The sequence below is a fragment of the Rana temporaria genome, chromosome 3, assembly GCF_905171775.1.
Source record: "Rana temporaria chromosome 3, aRanTem1.1, whole genome shotgun sequence".
Classification (NCBI taxonomy): Eukaryota; Metazoa; Chordata; class Amphibia; order Anura; family Ranidae; genus Rana; species Rana temporaria.
In genome coordinates this window covers 177,807,073-177,833,581 of record NC_053491.1, presented here as the reverse complement: position 1 = coordinate 177,833,581, position 26,509 = coordinate 177,807,073, and the positions used below count along the sequence as shown (strand labels likewise).

The following is a 26,509-nucleotide window of genomic DNA, read 5'->3' as shown; positions in this document are numbered from 1 at the left end:
GCGTCATTGGATTTGATTGACGGCAACAGGAGCCAATCAACGCTGAAACTCCATGAAGAAGAGGACACCGGGGGGACGCACAGAGCAGGTCAATGGGCTCAGGTAAGTAAAACAGGGGGGCCTGAGACAGCAAGGTGTTTTTTCACCTGCTGCTGTCAATCAAATCCAGTGACACTGGCGCCGGAGGCGGGGCCAAGTCATACATTCAGCAGCTATGGACGTCGAATGAATGACTCATGAGCGTGCCACCCGAGATAACCCCTCGGGAGAGCACTTCTCCCAGGGGGTTATCTGATGTAGGGAGGATCCGTGAGAGCTGCCAAGAGACCCCCGAAGAGGATGTTCCGGGCCACTCTGTGCAAAGCAAGCTGCACACTGGAGGCAAGTATGACATGTTTGTTATTTAAAAACAACAACAACAACAACAACAACAAAAAAAAATAATCCTTTACAATCACTTCAACATGCACAGCAAAGTTTTACCGGACATGTAGCGATTGGTGGCGGCAAGCACACCATACACCACAAATACCTAGCAACGGTGTGCAATGCACACGGTTGCTGGCAAAAATGGGGTTAAAACAGGTGGTGAGGAGGCTTTACCTCACTTCCTCACTGCCTGTCAGTAGCCTCTGAAGTGTGTCTGAACATGGAAAGGGAGATTTAAGCCAGCCATAGACGATTCGAATCTCATCCGGTTCTTGCTGAACCGGCTTAGATTTGAACCATGTATGAGCAGGCTGATATACTTAGGTTGACCGATCAGCTTGGGAACAAGCAGCCTGTTAGATTTTACATGCGATCATTGCTAGTGGCTGCCCCCGTCTCTCCATCGGGAGAATCACACTGACCTGTGGTTGCAGGAAATACATTTTGCTCAGGCTATGGCTGGCCTTAGACACACATCTAAAGCCTGGCACAGGATGAGAGTATTGGAAAAGTTAAGAAAATTAACGTACGACAATAAAAATTCGGAACTGATGTAATGTATTTTTGAACAAAAATAGTTTGATCTGGTATCATACGAGAATTTTCTTTTGCGTGCCCGTCCTATTGGATAATTTTGCACGATCTGTCCTGATCTGCTCTCAAAAGTTGTATACTAACGATCAGATTATAGCATGCTCGCTTCGAAAGCGGTATTTTTTTGTACAATTTTCTGATCACGTGTACTAGGCTTAAATCTACCCTAGTACAGAGTAAAGTTCCACTGGTGAGCAGAGCTGCCTTTCCAGATGCACATGTAATAAATCATGTATATTAGAGCAGATCAAAGGCCTGCCTGCTCAAGTGGTGCCCTGACTTTCACATGAGCACATGCAGGCCATCTTTGTTTATATCTGTTTATCTGAGAGTGTGGACTTTGTTCCACTTATTCATATTGTACCGTCTGGTGAAACAAGGCTACCTGACCTTTTTATTACCATTTTATGATTATTCTGTTCAGTGCAAACATGAAACACCTGCTCAAGCTAGAAAAGATTTTTCTTTCTTGCCGAGTTCATTTTTGTAGGCGGATATGTACAACGTATGTACATTAGTTCTGGCTTCTGGAAATCCATAGATTGTTTTGGAGTTATAGAATGGTTTTTGGATCCAGTAATATTTTCTGCATGTTATTTTTTCAACATGCACTCCTCACCACTAATCTCAACTGAAAAGCAACTTCCACCTGGCTGTGACCCCTAACCTTAAAGGCTCAGCTGGTGGTAGATCTAAAGGAGATTATACAATCAGATTGTACAGTGTATGGCCACCTTAAAGCCGGGTTCACACTGGTACGACAAGCACTCTGACATTGGGAGCTCATGTCGTGTGAAAATCCTGTTTCCCTATGGGAGCCGTCTTAACTGGTCCAACACAAGAAAATGCTCCCTTTACTACTTTGGTCCAACTTTGATCCTACTTCAGCCCATTGAATATCGCTGAAGTCTGGCATGCGACTTGTGCTCTGATGACCTTGAGGGGGAACTCCACGTCAAAAAAAAAAGACAGCGTGGGGGTCCCCCCTAAAATCCATACCAGACCCTTATCCGAGCACACAGCCCGGCAGCTCAGGAAATCGGGTGGGGAGGAGCGAACGCCCCCCCCCTGAACTTTACCAGGCCGCATGCCCTCAACATGGGGAGTGGGTGCTTTGGGGCCGGGGGGCCCTGTGCCCCACACCCCAAAGCACCTTGTCCCCATGTTGATGAGAAAAAGGGCCTCTTCCCAACAACCCTGGCCATTGGTTGTCAGGGGTCTGCAGGCGGGGGAGGGGCTTATCGTAATTTGGGAGCCCCCTTTAACAAGGGGGGGACCAAGATCCCGGCCCCCACCCTATGTGAATGAGTATGGGGTACATTGTACCCCTACCCATTCACCATTCTCCCTCCTCCCTACCCCCCCCCCTTTTCCAACTCCCTATATGGTTTGCCATATCCTATTTCGAGCCTGCTACCCTCCATCATCTTTTCCATGTATTTCTCCAAAGCCTTGAAATCTATCCATCTTCCCCATATACTGTTGTATTTTCCAGCTTGCCCTGTATCTCTGCTGCGTACGTATTCCATTTTACTGATGTATTCTATTCTTTCATACCACTCCTTTATATCTGGTTTCCCTACGCATAACCTTTTTTTTGTTTATTGCTTTTAAGTGTAAATATGAGATCTGAGGTCTTTTTGACCCCAGATCTCACATTAGAGGCCCTGTCATGCTTTTTTTCTTTTACTGTTTACTAGAGCTGCAAGATTCTGGTCAAAATGAGAATCACGATTCTTTTGCTTAGACTAAAGATCACGATTCTCAAAAACTGAATGCCAGAACCCCCCCCCCCCCCCAAAATAAATCTGTGATTTATGTGAAAATATGAATATATAAAAAACAGACCAGTGATATGTCTATAATGTTAAAGACCATATAACTCCTATGAAAAAAGCAGAATCAAACTTTGATTCTGCTTTTTTCATAGGAGTTATATGGGGCCAGATCCTCAAAGAAGTTACGCTGGCGTATCTATTGATACGCCGCGTAACTTCTAGTTTGCTCCGGCGTATCTTTGTTTTGTATCCATAAAACAAGATACGCCTGAAGCTGGGCTAGATCCGACTTGGTACGCCGTCGGATCTAAGGTGCATATTTACGCTGGCTGCTAGGTGGCGTTTCCGTCGATTTCCGCGTCGAGTATGCAAATTAGCTAGTTACGGCGAGCCACGGCCGTAAGGCTTTTTTCGGAGTATAGTTACCACTGCTATATGAGGCGTATCCTATGTTAAGTATGGACGTCGTTCCTGGGTCGAATTTTGAAAAATTTACGTTGTTTGCGCAAGTCGTTCGCGAATAGGGCTTTGCGTAGAATGACGTTCACATTGTAAGCATTGGCTTGTTGCGGGTTAATTTCGAGCATGCGCACTGGGATTCCCCCACGGACGGTGCATGCGCCGTTCAAAAAAAAAAATAGTAATTTACGTTGGGTCAAGACGTATTAACATAAAACACGCCCCATCACATCCATTTGAATTGTGCGCCCTTACGCCGCCAAAGTTACACTACGCCGCCGTAACTTACTGGATAAGAAAATTACGCTGTAAGTTACGGCGGCGTAGTGTATCAGAGATGCGCTACGCCGGACGCAACAATGCGCCAGGCTACGTGGATCTGGCCCAATGTCTTTAACATTATAGACATATCACTGGTCTCTTTTTTTATACATCAGAAGCAGTACCGCCAGCAACCATTGGGTGGCACATGGATACACACAGTTGTACAGAACTGTGAGAAAGATTAATACATCAGAAGCAGTACCGCCGGCAACCACTGGGTGGCGCATGGATACACACTACAGTTGTACAGAAGTGTGAGAGAAGCCCAGGCATCCATCCAGCGGCGCAGGCTGCTGACGTCGGTTCCGATATCGGCGCCATTTGCGTTCCACGCTGGTTACGTGGAACCGGCGGTGACACAGAAGAATTGCTGGTCATCTTGCGGGGAGATCGCGGGTGGGGAGAATCGAGATCGCGATTCTCTCCGCGATGAATCGTGCAGCTCTACTGTTTACATTCCCTTGTAATAGATAATAAGGATTCCTTTTATTTCTATCTTATTTTTTTGTAAAGGGACAGTGTAAAAATAAATAAAGTAAAATAAATAAGTTATTATTTTTTTTTTTTTTTTTAAAGCGTCCTGTCACTTCAAGCTCGCATGCAGAAGCAAACGCATATTTAAATGGTGTTCAAACCACACATGTGAGGTATTGGCACAATCGTTAGAGCAAGAGCAATAATTCTAGAACTAGAGCTCCTCTGTAACTAAAAACTGGTAACCTGTAGAAATTTTTAAACGTCGCCTATGGAATTTTTGTCGCCATTCCACGAGCGGGCGCAATTTTGAAGCATGACATGTTGGGTATTAATTTACTCGGTGTAACATTATATTTCACATCCTAGAAAAAAATTGGGCTAACTTTACTGTTTTCTTCTTACACTTTTTTGAAAAAAAAAAAAAAGAAGATTTTTTTCCAAAACCAATTGCTTTTTTAAGATATGGTGTGACATAAAATATTGCAACGATCTCCATTTTATTCTCTAGGCTGTCTGCTAACAACAAATATATAATGTTTGGGGGCTCTAAGTAATTTTCTAGCAAAAAAACAAACAAAAAAAAAAAATGTTTAACTTGTAGACAATGGGCCAGATTCTCAAAGCAGATACGCCGACATAACTCAGAATCTAAGCCCGTCGTATGTTTAAGTGTATTCTCAAACTGAGATACACTTAAACATGCCTAAGATGCTTCGAAACCAATGACGTCCTTGCGACGTCATTTAGCGAAATGCACGTCGGGAAATTTTAGGGACGGCGCATGCGCAGTACGTTCGGCGCGGGAACGCGCCTAATTTAAATGATCCACGCCCCCTACCCGGATCATTTGAATTAGGCGGGCTTGCGCTGGGGGATTTACGCTACGCCGCTGCAACTTTACAGGCAAGTGCTTTGTGAATCAAGCACTTGCCCGTAAAACTTGCGGCGGCGTAACGTAAATGTCATACGTTACACCGCCGCAGATTTGCCCGATTCTACATGAATCTGGCGCAATAAGTGTCAGAAATGGGCTCAGTTCTTTTGTGCCGATGCACACCAGCGTGCTCTGCGAGATCACATGTGCAAATCACATGCGATGTCCGTGCAATGCGATTTCAGCCATACAGATTGTATGGCTGATATTGCATCGCATTCAGACCAAACTCGCACAGGACCATTTTTTTGCTCCACGCCAGAATTGGAGTGTGTAAACACCCATGCAATCCAATTCATGTCCGAACTGTCAGTTTGCAGTGCGATATGCGAGTTAAAATTGGGGTGTCATTGGCAGTGTGAACTGCTGTGCGAGTTGGGTGTGATGTGGGAACCCGCAGTGGATTTGCAGGGTTCCCGCTTTGCACAAGTGTGAAGCAAGCCTTAGTGGTTACAACTTGGTTTTCAGGCTCCATACACACTAGTGTTTTTTTGTTTACAAAACTGTTTATTATAGGAAAAGTCTCAATAAACGTATAAGGAATGTGATAAACATATAAAAATGAGCAACATCACAATGAGGGAAATTACAAATATAGGTGTGAATACTTGAACTATCATATAAATCCTATGATCAATTTAAGGCTGCATAGTACTTATGGGATCTTACTATAACGCATCATTCTAGCAAGGCTAGTTCCCAAGGTGTCCATTTTGTTTACGTAAATGTGCATAGTATCAAACAATGTGTGGTGAATATGTTCTGATAATTTGATGGATAGCCTGCGGTTCATAACTTGAGTCCAAGGCACAGTGGAGGAGTGCCAATTGAATGCTATTGCCCAGTGAATAGCACTAAATAATGTATGTATTAGCCTGGAGTGAGCTATTGGTATATTTGGTATAGGAGAGAAAAGGAAGCATATTTGTGTTTTTATTTTTTTCAAAGCTCCTAGAAGCTATTAGCATTTTTGTTTTCTGCTCCTAGAATCAAAATGTTGTTCTATGCATACTATTTTAGGCTATAAGCATTTTTTTTTTTGAGCTTCAGCATCTAGGAGCAGAAAATAAATAGTTTTTGTAGAGTTTCACAGAGCATTTTTCCAGCAGAAAAAAAAAAAACTGTAAATGCTCCTAAACGCTACCAATTTTGTTTTAAGCAGCTGCAAAAAATGGTAATAAACCGCTAATGCTACAAAATGCTATCACCAGAGTTTTAAAAAAACATATATATTTTTAGCTTAGCCTTATGCTGACCATTCACTTCATCGTTCAAACCCATTTCCAAAAAACGAACATTCGGCCGTGAGAGAAAACGATGGTGCCATTATATAATGACCAATAAATCGTTCAATGGACATAAATGATTTATTTTGTGTTTTTCACATATACCATTACCCGGCGCAAACAGTTTGGACAGGAAACCTTTCAATTTATTGTTCGTTCGGCAGAAAATGTCCAAACTTGTCTTTTTTTTTGGCTCAAAAACGTCCCAAACGATTTGTGCCCATTAACTGGCCGAAAAACGAAAACTGTCTAAATGAGCGAATTTTGACCGTTTTTTTTTTTTTTTTTTTTTTCATATAGTGTATGTGCATTAGGCTACATGAACACAGACAGTTTGGTCTGTCCGCATCAAATCCTGGCATTTTCAGGCACCAGAGAGGCATAGAGATGGCGTCCAGCATCGCTGTCAGCAGCTTGTCAAAATCAATGACGGGCTAAAATACGTGGATGCTGTACTGAATGGTCCTCGCATATAGGGCCACATGCATTCAGGGATATATGCCCCAAATGCAATTTTAAATACCTAAAACTCAAGTTGTATTTCTGTATTACCCCATGATTACTGGTTGGGGAAAAAAACTGATTGTAAAATAATGTCTTTGCATTTTTAATACTGTATTTCCTTATACATCAGTACAACAATTTTTATTTGATTTTTCATTAACAGCAAGTGATGATGTTCGAGAAACCTTTGCCAAAGCCAGGAACGGAAAGTACAGACTGCTAAAGCTGGATATCGAAGATGGTTTGTAATACAGTTGTTATTTCTTTCTGCCTTCAATGCAAAGTGCGTGTTTATTCACCAGAGTACAGATCTATTTAGAGAACTGCTCCTTCCATGCCTCATAAACAGCAGCTTTATGTTGTTTCATTTAACTTCTCTCTGTGTGTCCTGGTGACTATGGTTACCAGGACTGGAAGTGAAGGGAAAAACTAAAATAAATGGGGGCATTGGTTCCAGTTATACTGTCACTGTGCCCATCCAGAGTATGTTAAAGCGCCCCCTCCCCTCTGCATCAATTACACTCACATTATTAGTGATCCAGCATTGCTCCTGCATCAGCTACCACAATATAGAAAGCCCAATGCTTCCTGATATTAAAGAGCATATGACATCCACTTATTCACCATGTACAGGTCTAGCAGACAATCACGAGGCCTGAGCACCATGGGATGGGGGACTGGGTGGCATCACCACTCCTCTTTAGCCTCTTACACAGGATGATTGCAGCTCTGGATCGCTGGAAATTTAAATGGGAAAAGTAACAGTAACTCTTATAGGCTTACTTGTAGGTAAAAATCGCCAAGCAGGCTTTACTACCACTTTAAATGGGCACATATATTACATGAAAGCTTGCATATCTGTCCTGAAATCTAGGTAAAGTGGCAGTGTTATAGTGTTACTGGGGAAATTGCTAATCTCCTGTAAATTCTTCTTTGTTTTACTAATAGAGCAATTGACTGTGAGCGTTCGTGAAAAACCAGTAAGCTCTTGGGACAAAGACTACGATGACTTTATATTACCAATTTTAGAAGATAAGCAACCATGTTACATTTTGTATCGGTTGGATTCCCAGAATGCACAGGGTCACGAATGGGTCTTCATTGCCTGGTCACCAGACTACTCTCATGTAAGTGCAGGCCACAGCTCGCTTTACAGAATTTGATATTTAATTTCATTATTGCTGATAAAATGATGGTTATATGTAAGGGGCCTGCAAAATAAATTTTGCAAGAGCATATTAAATAAGATTGGAGGATTCGGTCAAAGTTTATGATGTTTAACCACCTCAATGCTGTCAGTTCAGTCAGTGTGAGTGTAGTGACCGTTTAACACAGTATATTTTTATTGCGTTAGTGCACGCTTAACTCTGTATATTTCAGTTGTTTTACTGCAAGTTTATCGCCATACAGTTCTGTGCGTTACTGCAAGTTTAACGCAATATCGTTCTGTGCATTACTGCAAGTTTAAGGCCTTATATTTCATTGCTTTACTGCAAGTTTAACGCAATATAGTTCTGTGCATTACTGCAAGTTTAAGGCCTTATATTTCATTGCTTTACTGCAAGTTTAACGCCATGTAGTTCTGTGTGCTACTACATGCTTGGCGCAGTATATTTCAGTATTATCTAGTTTCTCCGTGAAGGATGTCTGTGTAGTGAATATTCAAATTAAAGTGCACCAAACACCCTTTTCCATTGATTAAAATGCATCCACGTACACATTTACACATCTTTATTACATTTTGTTAATAAGCACCCCTCCCATCATGTCTGGGAGAATAGCAAGGAGAGACAGACATTCCCATGGCTCTTTTAGGGGGCCAGCAGGGTATGTGTCCACAAGCAAAGGTGGACATGGGCAGTCCTTAGGCACGGCATCATTTCCTCTGTTTAGTGATGTTGCCCGTGTTCCCCAGCTGAAGCATATTGCAAAGTTGTCTCCAGTGATAAATAAGATGGAGGAGATAACGACGATGAGGTTACTGACTCGACTTAGGTGCCAGATAGAGCAGAAGAGGAAAGTGAGGGTGAGGCACAACCCCAACAAGGCAGCCATCATGGAAGAGTAGAGAGCAGCCCCCCTATTCCATAAAATTATAGAGCTGTTATCTCCCAGCCCACTTCCCACAGCTCAGCTGTCTGGGCCTTTTTTTTAGTACATGTGCAGCTGATCACACTGTTTACAAACTTTGTCTCAAGCACATCAAGCGTGGAAAAAACACAAATCATTTGGGTACCACATGCTTGACAAGGCATTTAACCTCCCATCACTCAGCCCATTGGCAGGAGCACCTAAAAGCCACCCAAAAGGGGCACAAATCTGTCATTCCTCCTTACTCACCTCAGTCTGTCCCTGCTATACCTCACAACCTCTCAGCAGCCTCCACTGACAGGGATGATGGTCTAGCGCAGGGTGTCCCAGGTCCTTGCAGCACACCACCAGCTGTAAACTATAGCTGGCAAATTTCTCTGCCCCATCTGCTGCAGCGGGAAAAAAATGCAGTCCCTGCCATCCACATAGTCAGCGTCTAAATGCAAGCTTGTCAAAGCTGCTGGCTCTACAACTTCTGCCTTTACGCTTGGGGGGGGGGGGATTCTGCCCCCTTCTGTGAATTTGCAGAATGTGCTGTACCACAATGACAGGATCCCAGTCGCTATTTTTTTTACACCTCAGGCCATTCCAGCTTTCTACCATCACGTGAAAGGCAATGTTGTGGCATCGTTGGGCAAGGCAGTCAGCTGCAAAGTCCACGTTACTGCTGACACGTGGTCCGGCGAGCATGGGCAGGGATGATATATTTAGTTCACAGCATACAGGGAAACTCTGCTTGCAACTCAGAAGGATGCAGGACAGGGCTCAGCGCTTGTGCCCCCACATCTCCATACAGCTAGTGATGATGCAAGAGTTGTCAGCTTATCCCTCCCTCTCGCCCGTTTTTATTTGATCACACCCCACCCACTTTGCACCCCATATTAATAAATCTTAAAAATAAAGCTCTGACTCGGGGGGCCACTGATAGTGAGAGTGTTGTAGGAGGGCTGGGTGATGTCATAGTCTGGAAAAAACATTTGCTAATATCGTAAAAATAAAAGCAGCACAAATGTAAATTTTTATGGCACAAACATAACACATTTGAGATTTTACTTGCTGATTGTAGGGGGGAAAAGCGGGTGGGTGCGATTTAAAAAAAAAAAACTGTCTATAACCGCACAAATACAGTTTTTAGCAGCACAAATGTAGCACTAACCAATGAGACCAGTTTCTTGTCTTTTGGGTGTTTGTGTGGGGGGGGGGGGGGGGCTGAGTGACCTTTAATCATTAATAACGTAAAAACAATAAAAGATAGAATGCAATTTTAAGCGGCACTAATCAACCAGCCCGGTTTCGTGTCATTTAGCTGTTGTATGGGAGCTAGGTGATGTCATAGTCTGGAAAAAACAATTGCTAATATCTTAAAAATAAAAGCAGCACAAATGTACATTTTTATGGCACAAACTTAGCACTAAATAAACCCACTTGAGTTTTTATTTGTGCTAATTGTAGGGGGGGGCAAAGTGGATGGGGTTTGATAAAAAAAAAAAAAAAAAAAACTGTTATAACGTAAAAACCATGGCTCCTATAGACTTCAGCAGTATATTTGGCGCTATGTTCAGGGTTCACAGACTTCCCACTGGGTTCACCAAACTTCCTATGAATTAAACTTTTATCTGGTTCGCTCAGCCTTGCTGGTTAGGTGGTGAACTTTTCAGGATGGATAGACAAATTTTTTTGGAAGGAAAAGATGGCTACCTTATGTGCATTTCAACTGTGTACTTGGCTGTTTTGTCTTTAATCGTATATGCAAGAATGCTTTAACTTGATTGTAACAACTGCTAATTATTTCTATTAGGTACGACAAAAAATGTTGTATGCTGCAACTAGAGCCACTGTGAAAAAGGAATTTGGAGGTGGGCATATAAAAGAAGAGCTTTTTGGAACCACTAAGGTGTGTGCAATTCTAAAGCTTATTTATGACTGACGCTGATTTACTAATGGAGTTGACAATGTTTGCATAATAATAATAAAGTGTGTGAATATTCACTTTAATTATCCAACCACGTGAAAAACAAAATCCTTACTTATTTCAGCTGCATATGACTGGATAATTGAAGGCCCGCTGACCTGACTAAGCTAAACTGTAGTCATTGTAAAGGCAGAAGGTTTTATTATCTTAATGCATTCTATTCATTAGGATAAAAAGCCTTCTGTGTGCAGTAACTTCGCCCAGCCCCCTAAGCCCTATCTAGTACCAGCGATGTTGCAGGAGAGTCTCGGCTGTCCGGGACTCTACTCCTCATTGGCTGAGACCGCAGTGTTAGGCCATTGGCTCTCACTGCTGTTAATCAAAATCAGTCAGCCAATGAGTAGAGAAATGGGGGGGGGGCTGTGGGCTGTGGCTCGGCTCAGGTGCCCCCATAGCAAGCTGCTTACTGTGGGGGCACTCAACAGGAGGGAGGCGCCAGGAGCACCTAAGGGGGATCCAGGCTGCTCTATGCAAAACCACTGTACAGAGCAGGTAAGTATAACATGTTTGTTATTTTTAACTAAAAAACAAGACTTTACAATTTACTTTAATAGTACATTTCCAACACACTGACCATCCATTCAATTTTGATATTTTTCTTCTAAACAGAGCATTAAAATAATTTAAAAACCTATTAAGTTTTATGATTTCTGCAAACACGGATGACAAAAAAGGGTGATTATACTGCGCTGCTTAAAACACACTAATTAATAAGACCAGCTGCTCACACTGCTAACAAAGACGCATTAGCTGGAACAAACAGAAACAAAATTGTGTAGCGCTATGGCAAATTAATATCTATAATGGTAGTTCCTCATGGGAACAATGGGAACATAAATAAAGTAACAAATGCAATAAAAAAAGTTCTCGTGAAAGATAAAGTCCAATGGTTGTAAACACAAAGTCCATATATCTGTAGACACCACGTGCAAAATGAGGGAACTTGATTAGAATCCCATCGAGACAAATTGTGTAGTGAGTGATCACCGCCACCAGTGGTAGTAAATGGAGGCTTACCGAAGATGGTGGACCTGAAATGACGTACGTCAATCAAGTCATAACAAGCTTCAAGTACCAGACAGGGTACACAAAGTAGCAATCACCAAGAAACTTGCTAGAAGTAATCAATCAGTGTATGATCATAAATGGATAACCTTGGATCTTTGCAGCTCAGCAAGGGGTTAAATAGTTGAAAGAAAATGGAAAGAGAAGGGCCACATAGTGTAAACCGGTATAAAACTGGGTATTTATTGTAAAAAGATAGCAAGTGCACTCACATGTATCTGGATAAAACTTGCATATTCTATAGTATGAGGCGGCAGTGGAGGCGACCCGACGGCGTTTCGTGTTATTCACACATCATCTGGGGTGTCTCTCCACTAAAGCCTCAGTGTATATATAATGATCATAAACCTCATACCTCCAATCAGAAGAATTGTGGCATCCCATCCACCTGTGTGCAACAATCAGGATCCATTACTTCCTGGTATAGGAGATGGCAAATAAGCGTGTGTTCCAAGCCTCAATATCAAAACCTATGGAAATCCACATGGAAGACCTGACAGGAAGTGATCTGTGTGTTCCAAGCCTCAATATCAAAACCCTATGGAAATCCACATGGAAGACCTGACAGGAAGTGATCCGTCAGACCAAGACCTGACAGGAAGTGATCCATGTGTTCCAAGCCTCAATATCAAACCCTATGGAAATCCATATGGAAGACCTGACAGGAAGTGATCCGTCAGACCAATCCCGATCACGTGACATTGGTAACCCGGATGTTTGCTAGTAGACCGATGGCCAATAGCCGTGCGTTCTAAAGCGTCTGGGCATGCACAGACCGCATCATTAGACATCGGGACACAATGTGTTCCGTGTCATGACGCCAAAGTCACGTGTAGGCGGAATATGTGTGGGTTATAAATTAATATATGGGCGAGCTGACTGCTTAGTATGACGCCACAGCCATGCGTCATGCGTTCCAGGCGCACGACGCATGCGCAACGTGCGTTCCAGGCGCGCACCAGCTACGCGCATTCCAAGCGCGCAACGTGCGTTCCAGGCGCGCAACGTGCGTTCCAGGCGCGCAACAGCTGCGTCAGTAGACGCTGATCACACAAGCCAACCCCGATGTCAATCAGGAATAATACATGACATCAAATATGTTGAACAGGAATGATTGGTGGGATGACGGTATTTTATAAAAAAACAGGGGAAATGCAGATGACTGCCAGATACCTCCAGCAATTATAGCAAAAATAGAAATTAAAAATTAAAAATTAAATGGACCCAATTATGAATCCGGATAAAACGGCCATACCTAATATATATCCAAAAAAACATGTGTTAAGTGTAATTGGATACGAAAAAAAACCTCTTAATACGTGATTATGTACAGAAGACATAAAAACATATTTGGATATAACACAGAAGTATTAAAGCAACAGTCTAGTCAAAAAAACAATGTGAAAAGTGTGATCATGAGTATTGCACACAGGTAGGAGGAGCTACCATTCACAACAAAGTCACAAAGTCAATTGAGATCTACTTTAAATAATTTAAATGCACATTTGAAGAAAGAAAAAAATGAAAATAAAATAAAAATGAAAATAAAAATAGAAATAAAAATAAATAAAATAATGAATAAATGAATAGAACAAAAGAATTCCTACGACTGATTAATAAAAGCGTTGATGTCCCACTCTACATTCAAGCCAAGTGGGACATGCGTTTGGAGCTCAAAAATCCAGTAAACTTCAAGGCGCGATACCCCTCTGGTCATGGCACCACCTCTCCAAGGGGGCGTGTACTTGTCAATGATGGTGAATTGTGTCCCACTGGGGTCTCTGTGGTGAAACTGTTTGTAATGCCGGGGTACTGGATGTTTAGTATCACCCCCTTTAATTAGGGCAATATGTTCTCCCACCCTTATTGCAAATGTGCGGATGGTACGTCCCACATATTGTTTGCCGCAAGGGCAAGTGATTAAATATACAATATGCTTAGTATCGCATGTGCAAAAAGGTCTGATGTTATACTGTTTGGATGTAACTGTGGATGCAAATTGGGTGATTTTGCGTTTACCCAACGCATTATGCTGGCATACTATACACCTCTTGCAGGGATAGAAGCCAATCATGTTATGAAAAAACAAGGTTTTTATGGGTGGATTGATTATGTTAGAGGCGACAAGGCTCTGTAAAGAGGGGACGCCCCTAAATATCACTTTTGCCTGTTCAGGCAAAACTGGACCCAAAACATTGTCTCCTCTCAGGACATTCCAATGTTTATTGATTATGGTTTTGACCTGTCTGTACTGCGTTGAAAAAGAAGTGAGCATTGCAAACTTAAAAGCACTATCTGGTTCGCGTTTGGGTTTAACTGATACCAATGATTTTCTACTTAATGATAGAACGCGTTGGATTTCACAGTCAACGTCAACAACGGGATATCCCTTATCCACAAACCGTGTTTTTAAAAGGTCTGCCTGTGCTAGGTAAGTGTCGTTATCGCTACAATTCCTGCGTAATCGGAGGAACTGGCTACGAGGTACAGAGCGTAGCCAGGAGGGATGATGACAACTTCCCATAGGGATATACCCATTCCGATCGGTGGATTTGAAATAAGTCTTAAACTTAAACTGACAGTCGACAATAGATATTTCCAAATCTAGAAAGTGTACTTTACTGGTGCTATGCTCATAGGTCAAAGAAATACCACGATCATTGGAATTCAGAACTCCAAAGAACTCTATCAAAGATTCCGGAGTGCCTTTCCATAGGAGGAGGATGTCGTCTATATATCTCGCCCAAACGACCAAGGATGGGTCACTAAGGGCATAGACGACATCCTCCTCCCATTTAGCCATAAACAAGTTCGCCAAACTAGGGGCGAACTTAGCGCCCATGGCTACTCCCCGTTTTTGCAAATAATATTTGTCATTAAACCAAAAATAATTTTTACTAGTGGCGAACTCTAATAGTTCGATCAAATAGTCACACTGGAATGGGGCCAATGAATGTTCTTTGTCCAGATAATGCTGGACCGCATTGATTCCTAATCCATGTGGTATGTTGGTATACAATGAGGCTACATCTGCAGTGGCCATGATGTAGCCATCCTGTAGCTCCAGATTCTCGAGTAGGCGGATAGTGTCGCCCGTATCCTTCAAATATGATGGTGTTTTCCTTACAAGAGGCTGGAGATAATGATCGATGTACCGACCTATACGTGAGGTAACGGAGTCGATACCACTCACGATAGGTCGGCCCGGTGGATTAATGGAATCTTTGTGTATTTTCGGCAGAAAATAAATCGTAGGAATTCGGGGGACTTTTGGAACCAAATATGCACTTTCTTTATTATTAAGGATTTTGAGTTCCGTACCTTTGGTGACCAGAGTTTGTAGTTGTTTCTTAAAAACATATGTGGGATTATTGGCTATCTCCACATATGTATCTGGTTCACCCAGGATCCGAAACATTTCAGTTTCATACTGTACTTTTGTCCAAGATGACAATACCACCACCTTTGTCAGCTGGGCGTATGACGAGATTTTTATTCTCACATAGCGTTTTAACTCCAGCGGATGGCAAAGGATGTTGGCATGATCGTTTTATACTAAGTTTGGACAGGTCTATTAAGACCAGTTCCTTAAAAACTTTTACTGCTGGAGCTACGGGCACAGATGGATTAAACAAAGACGGGTTGGCCAACCCGGAATGAACTGTGCCTGAAGTAGCTGCACGGTCCTCAAACTTATGTGTGTTGGACAGCATATACCTTTGTATATTAATTTTTCTGATATACTTCTGTATATCAATGAATGTGTTAAATTTGTTTAATTTCTTTGGGGGGGCGAATTTAAGGCCCTTGTCCAAAACCGATTGTTCAGCAGGGGTAAGTATGGCTGTGCTCAAATTAAAAATAATATCATACAAGGACTCTTTGGAATACAACTCACTGTCATCTAGTCTCCTTAATCACCTTGAAAGGGAGGACAAGGAACAACGTGCTAAAAAGCACAAAAAATATTCCCGGGATGTTGGGGATTATAAATCTCGTTCTGTCTTTAAATGGCAGAAAAACCTTACATCAATTACCCCCATGGATACCGCACCTACTGTTATGTTAGGAACTGGTCTTAACAGACCTGTCCAAACTTAGTATAAAACGATCATGCCAACATCCTTTGCCATCCGCTGGAGTTAAAACGCTATGTGAGAATAAAAATCTCGTCATACGCCCAGCTGACAAAGGTGGTGGTATTGTCATCTTGGACAAAGTACAGTATGAAACTGAAATGTTTCGGATCCTGGGTGAACCAGATACATATGTGGAGATAGCCAATAATCCCACATATGTTTTTAAGAAACAACTACAAACTCTGGTCACCAAAGGTACGGAACTCAAAATCCTTAATAATAAAGAAAGTGCATATTTGGTTCCAAAAGTCCCCCGAATTCCTACGATTTATTTTCTGCCGAAAATACACAAAGATTCCATTAATCCACCGGGCCGACCTATCGTGAGTGGTATCGACTCCGTTACCTCACGTATAGGTCGGTACATCGATCATTATCTCCAGCCTCTTGTAAGGAAAACACCATCATATTTGAAGGATACGGGCGACACTATCCGCCTACTCGAGAATCTGGAGCTACAGGATGGCTACATCATGGCCACTGCAGATGTAGCCTCATTGTATACCAACATACCACATGGATTAGGAATCAATGCGGTCCAGCATTATCTGGACAAAGAACATTCATTGGCCCCATTCCAGTGTGACTATTTGATCGAACTATTAGAGTTCGCCACTAGTAAAAATTATTTTTGGTTTAATGACAAATATTATTTGCAAAAACGGGGAGTAGCCATGGGCGCTAAGTTCGCCCCTAGTTTGGCGAACTTGTTTATGGCTAAATGGGAGGAGGATGTCGTCTATGCCCTTAGTGACCCATCCTTGGTCGTTTGGGCGAGATATATAGACGACATCCTCCTCCTATGGAAAGGCACTCCGAATCTTTGATAGAGTTCTTTGGAGTTCTGAATTCCAATGATCGTGGTATTTCTTTGACCTATGAGCATAGCACCAGTAAAGTACACTTTCTAGATTTGGAAATATCTATTGTCGACTGTCAGTTTAAGTTTAAGACTTATTTCAAATCCACCGATCGGAATGGGTATATCCCTATGGGAAGTTGTCATCATCCCTCCTGGCTACGCTCTGTACCTCGTAGCCAGTTCCTCCGATTACGCAGGAATTGTAGCGATAACGACACTTACCTAGCACAGGCAGACCTTTTAAAAACACGGTTTGTGGATAAGGGATATCCCGTGTTGACGTTGACTGTGAAATCCAACGGCTTCTATCATTAAGTAGAAAATCATTGGTATCAGTTAAACCCAAACGCGAACCAGATAGTGCTTTTAAGTTTGCAATGCTCACTTCTTTTTCAACGCAGTACAGACAGGTCAAAACCATAATCAATAAACATTGGAATGTCCTGAGAGGAGACAATGTTTTGGGTCCAGTTTTGCCTGAACAGGCAAAAGTGATATTTAGGGGCGTCCCCTCTTTACAGAGCCTTGTCGCCTCTAACATAATCAATCCACCCATAAAAACCTGTTTTTTTCATAACATGATTGGCTTCTATCCCTGCAAGAGGTGTATAGTATGCCAGCATAATGCGTTGGGTAAACGCAAAATCACCCAATTTGCATCCACAGTTACATCCAAACAGTATAACATCAGACCTTTTTGCACATGCGATACTAAGCATATTGTATATTTAATCACTTGCCCTTGCGGCAAACAATATGTGGGACGTACCATCCGCACATTTGCAATAAGGGGGGGAGAACATATTGCCCTAATTAAAGGGGGTGATACTAAACATCCAGTACCCCCGGCATTACAAACAGTTTCACCACAGAGACCCCAGTGGGACACAATTCACCATCATTGACAAGTACACGCCCCCTTGGAGAGGTGGTGCCATGACCAGAGGGGTATCGCGCCTTGAAGTTTACTGGATTTTTGAGCTCCAAACGCATGTCCCACTTGGCTTGAATGTAGAGTGGGACATCAACGCTTTTATTAATCAGTCGTAGGAATTCTTTTGTTCTATTCATTTATTCATTATTTTATTTATTTTTATTTCTATTTTTATTTTCATTTTTATTTTATTTTCATTTTTTTTCTTTCTTCAAATGTGCATTTAAATTATTTAAAGTAGATCTCAATTGACTTTGTGACTTTGTTGTGAATGGTAGCTCCTCCTACCTGTGTGCAATACTCATGATCACACTTTTCACATTGTTTTTTGACTAGACTGTTGCTTTAATACTTCTGTGTTTTATCCAAATATGTTTTTATGTCTTCTGTACTTAATCACGTATTAAGAGGTTTTTTTTCGTATCCAATTACACTTAACACATGTTTTTTTGGATATATATAGGTATGGCCGTTTTATCCGGATTCATAATTGGGTCCATTTAATTTTAATTTTAATTTCTATTTTTGCTATAATTGCTGGAGGCATCTGGCAGTCATCTGCATTCCCCTGTTTTTTTATAAAATACCGTCATCCCACCAATCATTTCCTGTTCAACATATTTGATGTCATGTATTATTCCTGATTGACATCGGGGTTTGGCTTGTGTGATCAGCGTCTACTGACGCAGCTGTTGCGCGCCTGGAACGCACGTTGCGCGCCTGGAACGCACGTTGCGCGCTTGGAATGCGCGTAGCTGGTGCGCGCCTGGAACGCACGTTGCGCATGCGTCGTGCGCCTGGAACGCATGACGCATGGCTGTGGCGTCATACTAAGCAGTCAGCTCGCCCATATATTAATTTATAAACCCACACATATTCCGCCTACACGTGACTTTGGCGTCATGACCACGGAACACATTGTGTCCCGATGTCTAATGATGCGGTCTGTGCATGCCCAGACGCTTTAGAACGCACGGCTATTGGCCATCGGTCTACTAGCAAACATCCGGGGTTACCAATGTCACGTGATCGGGATTGGTCTGACGGATCACTTCCTGTCAGGTCTTCCATATGGATTTCCATAGGGTTTGATATTGAGGCTTGGAACACATGGATCACTTCCTGTCAGGTCTTGGTCTGACGGATCACTTCCTGTCAGGTCTTCCATGTGGATTTCCATAGGGTTTTGATATTGAGGCTTGGAACACACAGATCACTTCCTGTCAGTCTTCCATGTGGATTTCCATAGGTTTTGATATTGAGGCTTGGAACACACGCTTATTTGCCATCTCCTATACCAGGAAGTAATGGATCCTGATTGTTGCACACAGGTGGATGGGATGCCACAATTCTTCTGATTGGAGGTATGAGGTTTATGATCATTATATATACACTGAGGCTTTAGTGGAGAGACACCCCAGATGATGTGTGAATAACACGAAACGCCGTCGGGTCGCCTCCACTGCCGCCTCATACTATAGAATATGCGAGTTTTATCCAGATACATGTGAGTGCACTTGCTATCTTTTTACAATAAATACCCAGTTTTATACCGGTTTACACTATGTGGCCCTTCTCTTTCATTTTCTTTCAACTATTTAACCCCTTGCTGAGCTGCAAAGATCCAAGGTTATCCATTTATGATCATACACTGATTGATTACTTCTAGCAAGTTTCTTGGTGATTGCTACTTTGTGTACCCTGTCTGGTACTTGAAGCTTGTTATGACTTGATTGACGTACGTCATTTCAGGTCCACCATCTTCGGTAAGCCTCCATTTACTACCACTGGTGGCGGTGATCACTCACTACACAATTTGTCTCGATGGGATTCTAATCAAGTTCCCTCATTTTGCACGTGGTGTCTACAGATATATGGACTTTGTGTTTACAACCATTGGACTTTATCTTTCACGAGAACTTTTTTTATTGCATTTGTTACTTTATTTATGTTCCCATTGTTCCCATGAGGAACTACCATTATAGATATTAATTTGCCATAGCGCCACACAATTTTGTTTCTGCAAACACGGATGGCTATGTGAAGCTGATGCTGATTTTGTATATATTTTGGATGAGTAGTAACTATTAGGGGGCCTCTGTCAATAGACCTTAAGCTTGTGTTGATGACATTAGTATAAAATGCTTCTGAGATTCATTGAGGGGTACATTTGACCTGCAGTTGACCTTTGAATTCTGCTCTTCAAAGCAGTTACCTCTATAACTTAAAATACAAAGTAATCCAAATGCTTATATTGTCTGGTGTTAAATTTAGTGGTGCACCGAAATGAAAATTCTGGACTGAAACCAAAAATTCAGTTTGGAGTCCTCATGTAATATTAAAATATCTGCCCAGTTGCTGCTTATGGCATTTCCTAAATGTATTTTTAAGTGACTAGTGACACAGCTATTTCACCTTTGTACCTTCTCTTACTATATTCACAGCTGCAGTGACAACAAATAAAATAACTTCGCAAGGGAATCTGCTTACATACCTGAAAGTTATAAAAGGGTGTTTCCTACAATTAATGTGGACTGGGTATTAATTGTGTCAGATGACGAAACGTTGCTTTTTACTGTACTGCACCTTTAAAGTAAACGCACATTACATTTAAAGCAAACCTTTCATCAGATCCATTTCACCTGTACGGTGCATGCGTAGAAATGTACAAGTTTAAGACTTGCGTTTTATTTAGTACCTCTAGTCTAGAGTCATAAAGGATTGTTGCATGTGCAAACATATAAAAGCTCTTGCTTGAAAGGTATTTAATAATAAAAAGTTGTTTTCTCTTATCGTCCATGGACGGACACAGCTCCTTAAATCTTGACAAGTGGGTTATGTTCCCTGTTTACAGGAGAGGACTAGGCAGAAACATGTTAAATAGTTAAATACATGTTACATTAACAGAGTTGAACAGCCCCGCCCAGGGGGCGGTCCCTCCAGACATAACCCTCCTCACTGCAGCTTGCAGCCCCAGTTTCGTTCTGCCTAGCAAAGGAGAAGGACGTATGGCTCCCTTTGGGCCCAGCGCCCTGAGGAGAAATTTTATTTTATTTTACTTTACTTTTTCTTGAAGAATCTTCTTTCAACTGTTGGCTGAGAGACAGGCTGGATATTATAGATCCTTGTAGTCTACTCAGTCCGACCAGCAAGCGTGGGCACACCTTTGCAAAGAGGCTTGGTCTGCCACGCCATACCCCATGACTCCTGAGGTGGCCGGTGAGCTTTGCTCCGAGGTCCACATATGACTGAGCTGTGGTGTTGTCTCAATCACAGTGGACCGGGCCGACAGCTACCTCCATTGCGGTTGTAGGTCTGTCAGGAATGCGTCAGCGAGTCCTCGCTCGGACGGGTAAGTACAGTCCCTCCTGCTTCGGTGGGTTGGTACGGCTGGGCATTCCTGGGGTTCGGGGGTCCCTTCCCCTTACTTCCCTGCTCCTTTCCCTTGCTGCATTGCTAACATTGCCGCTGTCAGGGGGGAGGGGGGCCTTCCTGAGGGGACTGTGTTATCTGGCCTGTGTTTTTTCTTTTTTGTATTGGGCTTTCCTGTGAGGTAAAAAGCCCTGTGATGAGCACAGATGTTTATGATTATACTTCAGCAGACGCTGACTGATTGGTGACACCTGTAATGGTTTTGCTTTTTATGCTGTATCTGTGACTTGTCCTTAAATAAAACAGCCCTATGAGGCTTTTCCTGTTTAAACACAGGTCCCTGCAAAGTTACCTCACGGTTCTTTTCCTCACAGGCAGCGCTGTGCAGTCTCCTCCTGAGGGAGTCCCCTGGTTACCCCTGGTCAGCGCAGCAAGTGGGTGAGAGGCCCTGAATAGGGCTCTAGGAGCTTTTGTCTATTTGTATGGACAGGTGTGCATATTATAATACACACTATATGTAAATATTGGAGTCAGTATCTGGGTCCTTCCCCACATGCTGGTGGTGGCAGCAGGTGTTAGCACCTGTGATTCCCACAGAGTTTTTATTGTTAGTCCTGGACACAGTTTGTGCCAGGGTGGGGGTGGACTGCGGGCGGGCGGTAAAAGAGTGCCCCCTTCCCCCGTTATCCCCTGGGGAATGCTCTGTTATGGAGCCATGGACTAGGTACCTAGTTGAAAAAAAAAAAAAAAAAGGCAGAATAAGGCATTTATGGGTGCGCTTTTTACTGCTGCAAGGGACTCTCCTAAGCTGCATAGTGCAGCTGGGTTTCCGCTGAGGGCTCGGTCTTTTTTGGATCACACAAATCAGACCGCTGTGTAGGTTTTTTCCTTCTGTGCCCTTCTTTGATAATTTCTGAGATGCGGAATGAGAAAAGCCACTGAGGGCTTTTGTAGTCCCTCACCGCCGGGCGGGAACCCCTACTTGTATGGATCTGACTGATAGAAGATCCGAAGTACTGACCCGTTCCATGTTTACCATGCTGGGGTCTGGCTTGCGGCCTATTGTGGCCACTACACTGGGGTCTCAGTGGTCGCTGGCGCTATTTTTTTGGGAGATTTTTCAATTACATTGAAAACTCCCATTGGCGCCCATTTTGTCGTAGCCACGCTATGGCGCAGCTTACATTGTGCTGGCCTTTTTCCTGTGGCCGCGTTCTGAACGCTCGGCGGCCATCTTGGAGTAGTCCTGACCCCTAGTGCTGTATACAACTCACAGAGTGAGCATTTTGCACCAGACAGTGGAGGAGCACCGACTCTCTCCTGAGGTTATTAGCCTAGCGGACCAGCTGGTCCAGGGCCTCATATAGGTCTGTGATGCTTCATTGAATGCTGCGCCCTTGTTATCCAGGGCGTCTGTTTCAGAATGGTTTTATGCACACGGTGGTGTAGTGCTTAACTCCATTACTTGGCAGCAAAAGAGTCATTGGTTCGAATCTGCACACTGACGCCAATCTGCACACTGACGCCAATCTGCCTGGAGCTTGCATTGTCGCTCCCTGTGTCTGTGTGGGTTTCCTCCGGGTACTCCGGTTTCCTCCAAAGACATGTGTGCATACACCTACATAATATACATACACACTATGTGTGTGTATTATTTAGGGGCAACCCTCCCAGGCCGTCAAAGGCCCAGCTGGGGGACTAATCTGTCCCTGGGTGCATAAGCCGATCACGCCGGCACCCAAATCCTGCCAATGTATATAGCCTTCCCTCCCTGTCTCTAGGTGGGAGGGGCGGCTTGCAGGTTCACAATTCAGTGAAACCTCCCTGCTCTCCGACTAGTGGGTCTGCGAGGTGGTCTCTTCGATTACTAGATAGGGTTTCCTCCTATCCACAGAACAAAGTTCTGTCCTTGTGTCTTCCCCTCCCGCACGTCGGTCTGCCTTGGGCAGTGTGGGATTTGCTAAGCTGCAAGGTAATTTTACCTTTCCTGCAGGACGAGAGTTTTGGGGTTTTCTATGGGCCTCAGGCCCTAAATACCTTTGTGAACGTCGGGTAGTTCCGCATGGAATCCATTTGTTCGGTGGTAGCTGCGCTTCATCCGGGGGATGTCCTGACGTCCTCGGACATCAGGGACGCATACATGCATGTCCCGTTTTGCACATGTCACAGTGTTTTTTTCTGTGCTTCGTGATGAGAGAAGGGTCTCTGTCAGCCTGTGGCCCTCCCTTTTGATCTGGCGTCAGCACCATGGGTTTTCAGCTAGGAGCTCGCACTTATTTGAATTTTGTTGGGACAGCGAGGCTTTGCCTCATTGGCTACTTTGACGACTTTCTTCTGAGAGCAGCTTCTGTCTCCGACCTAGTGGATGGGTTATTCCCATTCAGACCCTCCGAAGATTCGGGTGGATGTTAAACGTTTAGGCCAGAAAGTGTAGCTCAGTGGCAGCAAGCCTGCCCTACATGTGTGCGACCCAGGGTTCAAATTATGGGCATGCTAGGTTCCGACTCAGCGTTGGAGTATCTAGTGTTGATCCAGACTCCTCAGTGGCAAAGGTCCTTCTTCCCCTGGAGAAATTGCAGACTCTTCAGTCTGCGGAGAAGGTATTGGCATCACGCAATCGGTCTTCTCTCCGGGCGCCTGCTGGTTCAGGGTCTGTGGGTAGCCTCCTTCAAGGTGGTACTGTATGCCCAGTTCCACACCCTGGTTTTCCAGTGGAACTACTGTCCAGGTGGTAAAAATCTCTTGTCTCTGAAATCATTAGATTCCTGTGCGCCACCTAGTCAGAGTCTCTCTGAGTTGGTGACAGAGATTCCCGACTCTTCGGTCCGGGAAGTTGTTCCTTCCTTCCAGTGGTCGGTGTTTACGACGAATGCCAGCTCACGGGTTGTGAACCTCCAGGTTCACAAAACTGGGGGGTCCAGTCGGCCCTGAGTCGCTGGACTTGCGTGGACCTATGACCACACCTCCTTGAATGTGTCTGGTCTCGGTAGCTACCCAGGGTCGGGCCTGGCTAGTGCCTGGTGGAAGACCGCCTGGGAATACCAGGTGCTGTCTACTGTTCATTGTCCTACTATTTTAGGCGATCAGGCTATGCTTCTCCTTGTGGTCGACCAATCTGGTTTCAGCCGGACAACGCCACGGCCGTGGCTTCAGTCTACCATCAGGTATGCCGGCAGGCAGACTACTGGAGTCGCCAGATGCTGGACCAGGGCGACTGGTCTTTGTGCTTGGGGTGTTTCGGCTCCCTTGCAGGAGGTGAGCCTCACATGGCATGGATCTCCTGGCAGCTTGTCTCCGCCGCAAGGGTGTCAGTTAGTGGCCAGGTCTAGTGATCTTGTACAGACGCGTCAGTCGCGCTGGTGGCCCTGTGTTGTCTGTATCGGTGATTTTTTGCCATTCCTCCATGGTAGTTGCTTCCTCGGCCGCTCCACAGAGTGGATGCTGAGATCCCGATGATTCTAATCGCTCCAGATTAATCTCGGCGTCCTTGGTACGCTGATATCGGGCGCCTGGTAGCGGAGGCACCCTGGCGATTGCCAGGGCAGGAGGTTCCTGTCTCAAGGTCCCATACTTCCTCCTGTTGTACAGTCACTGACTTGCTTAACATGGTTATTGGAAGCCAGACTTTAGGTGACCAGGGTCTGTCTGACTCGGTCATCTCAACAGGGCACCGTAGTCTTCTTCCGGAGGATCTACCGTCGCACCTCTCTTGGTGCGAAGGGATGGAGTGACGTCCACGGGCGTACTTTCAATGTCCAGGGTCCTGCTGTTTTTAAAGCTTGGATTGGATCTAAAAATTGCTTAAAGCACCGTTTGGGGGCAGATTTCAGCCTTGGCTGTGTTCTTTTAGTGGCCTTTTTGCGGCCCGTTCCCTGGTGGGTCCCTTTTTTTTTTGTGTGCAAGGGGTTTGTCATATACTTTCCCCTCTTGGCCCATCTCTTCCCCCATGAGTTTTGACTCTGGTGCTCTCGGTTCTTCAGGAACCTTCCTTTTGGAAACATCAGAGAGATTTTCTCTTGACACTATCTCAGAAGGTGGCCCCTTTAGTGGCCTTTACCTCTGTTAGAGGGGTTTCTGAGTTGGCGGTCTTGTCTTGCAAGCCGCCATGCTTGATCCCCCATAAGGATTAGGTGATGGTGCGCCCGCGACCTTCCCTTCTTCCGAAGGAGGTTTCGGCCTTTCATACTTTAGGCGTGGTACGCGCTTTGCGGGTATACCAGCCTACTACGGCTCCATTTCGGAGCTTCTGACTCTCTTTTGTGTCGGTGTCTGGTCCACAAAAGGGCCTGGCGGTCTCGTCGACCACCATTTCTCGGTGGATCGGGCAGGCCGTCATACAGGCCTATGCTCCTAAGGGCGGGCCCCCCTTTCCGGTCACGGCACTTTCGACCAGGGCAATTGGTGCTTCCTGGGTTTTTTTTTTTTTTCCCGACATCATGCGTCGGTCTCACAGGTGTGCGAGGCGGCGATTTGCTCGTCCGTTCACGCTTTTTCCAGAATTTACATGGTTGCTGTGAGTGCATCTTATGATGTTTTTTTCAGCCGCTAGTTTTTGCCGGCGGCTGTTTAAAGTTGCACCTCCTCCGTTGAGGAGCTCTGCTTGTTTGGGGTGAAGTTAAAATTGTTTTTACTGATATATTTCCCACCCCTCGTTTTTGACACTGCTTGGGGACGTCCCACTTGTCAAGATTTAAGGAGCTGTGTCCGTCCATGGACGATAAGAGAAAATAGGATTTTTTGTACTCACCGTAAAATCCTTTTCTCTGAGTCCATGGACGGACACAGCTCCCACCCCTCCTTTTTAGGTTTGTACTGCTTGTTACGAACTGAGGCTGCAAGCTGCAGTGAGGAGGGTTATGTCTGGAGGGACCGCCCCCTGGGCGGGGCTGTTCAACTCTGTTAATGTAACATGTATTTAACTATTTAACATGTTTCTGCCTAGTCCTCTCCTGTAAACAGGGAACATAACCCACTTGTCAAGATTTAAGGAGCTGTGTCCGTCCATGGACTTCAGAGAAAAGGATTTTACGGTGAGTACAAAAAATCCTATTTTTAAACCCACAATTTTAAAGCCCTGGAGGTACGTAGAAAATTGGATTTTTGTTCACTTCATGGAGTTTTTTTGAGGGACACATATATTCAGAGATGGTCAAGTTATTCTGCTGTCCACAGTTGATTTTTTGAAGAAAAAAAAATTTGCTTTCAGTGCTCTAATTACAGTACAGCCCCAGCAGTTATTAGTGGCACCTAATCAGTGCCCATCAGTGAAGGAGAAAAAAATACTTATTT

The 26,509-nt window shown here is 44.0% G+C and overlaps 1 protein-coding gene across 1 annotated transcript in view; it reads left to right on the top strand.

Moving 5' to 3' along the window:
- The window catches only part of TWF1 (twinfilin actin binding protein 1), a 71,054-nt gene that overhangs the window by 25,581 nt on the left and 18,964 nt on the right, over window positions 1-26,509 (top strand). Inside the window, exons 2-4 of the mRNA XM_040343888.1 lie at window positions 6,949-7,026; window positions 7,734-7,912; window positions 10,675-10,770. Coding sequence (XP_040199822.1) covers window positions 6,949-7,026; window positions 7,734-7,912; window positions 10,675-10,770 — 353 coding nt within the window. The remainder of the gene's footprint in view (window positions 1-6,948; window positions 7,027-7,733; window positions 7,913-10,674; window positions 10,771-26,509) is intronic.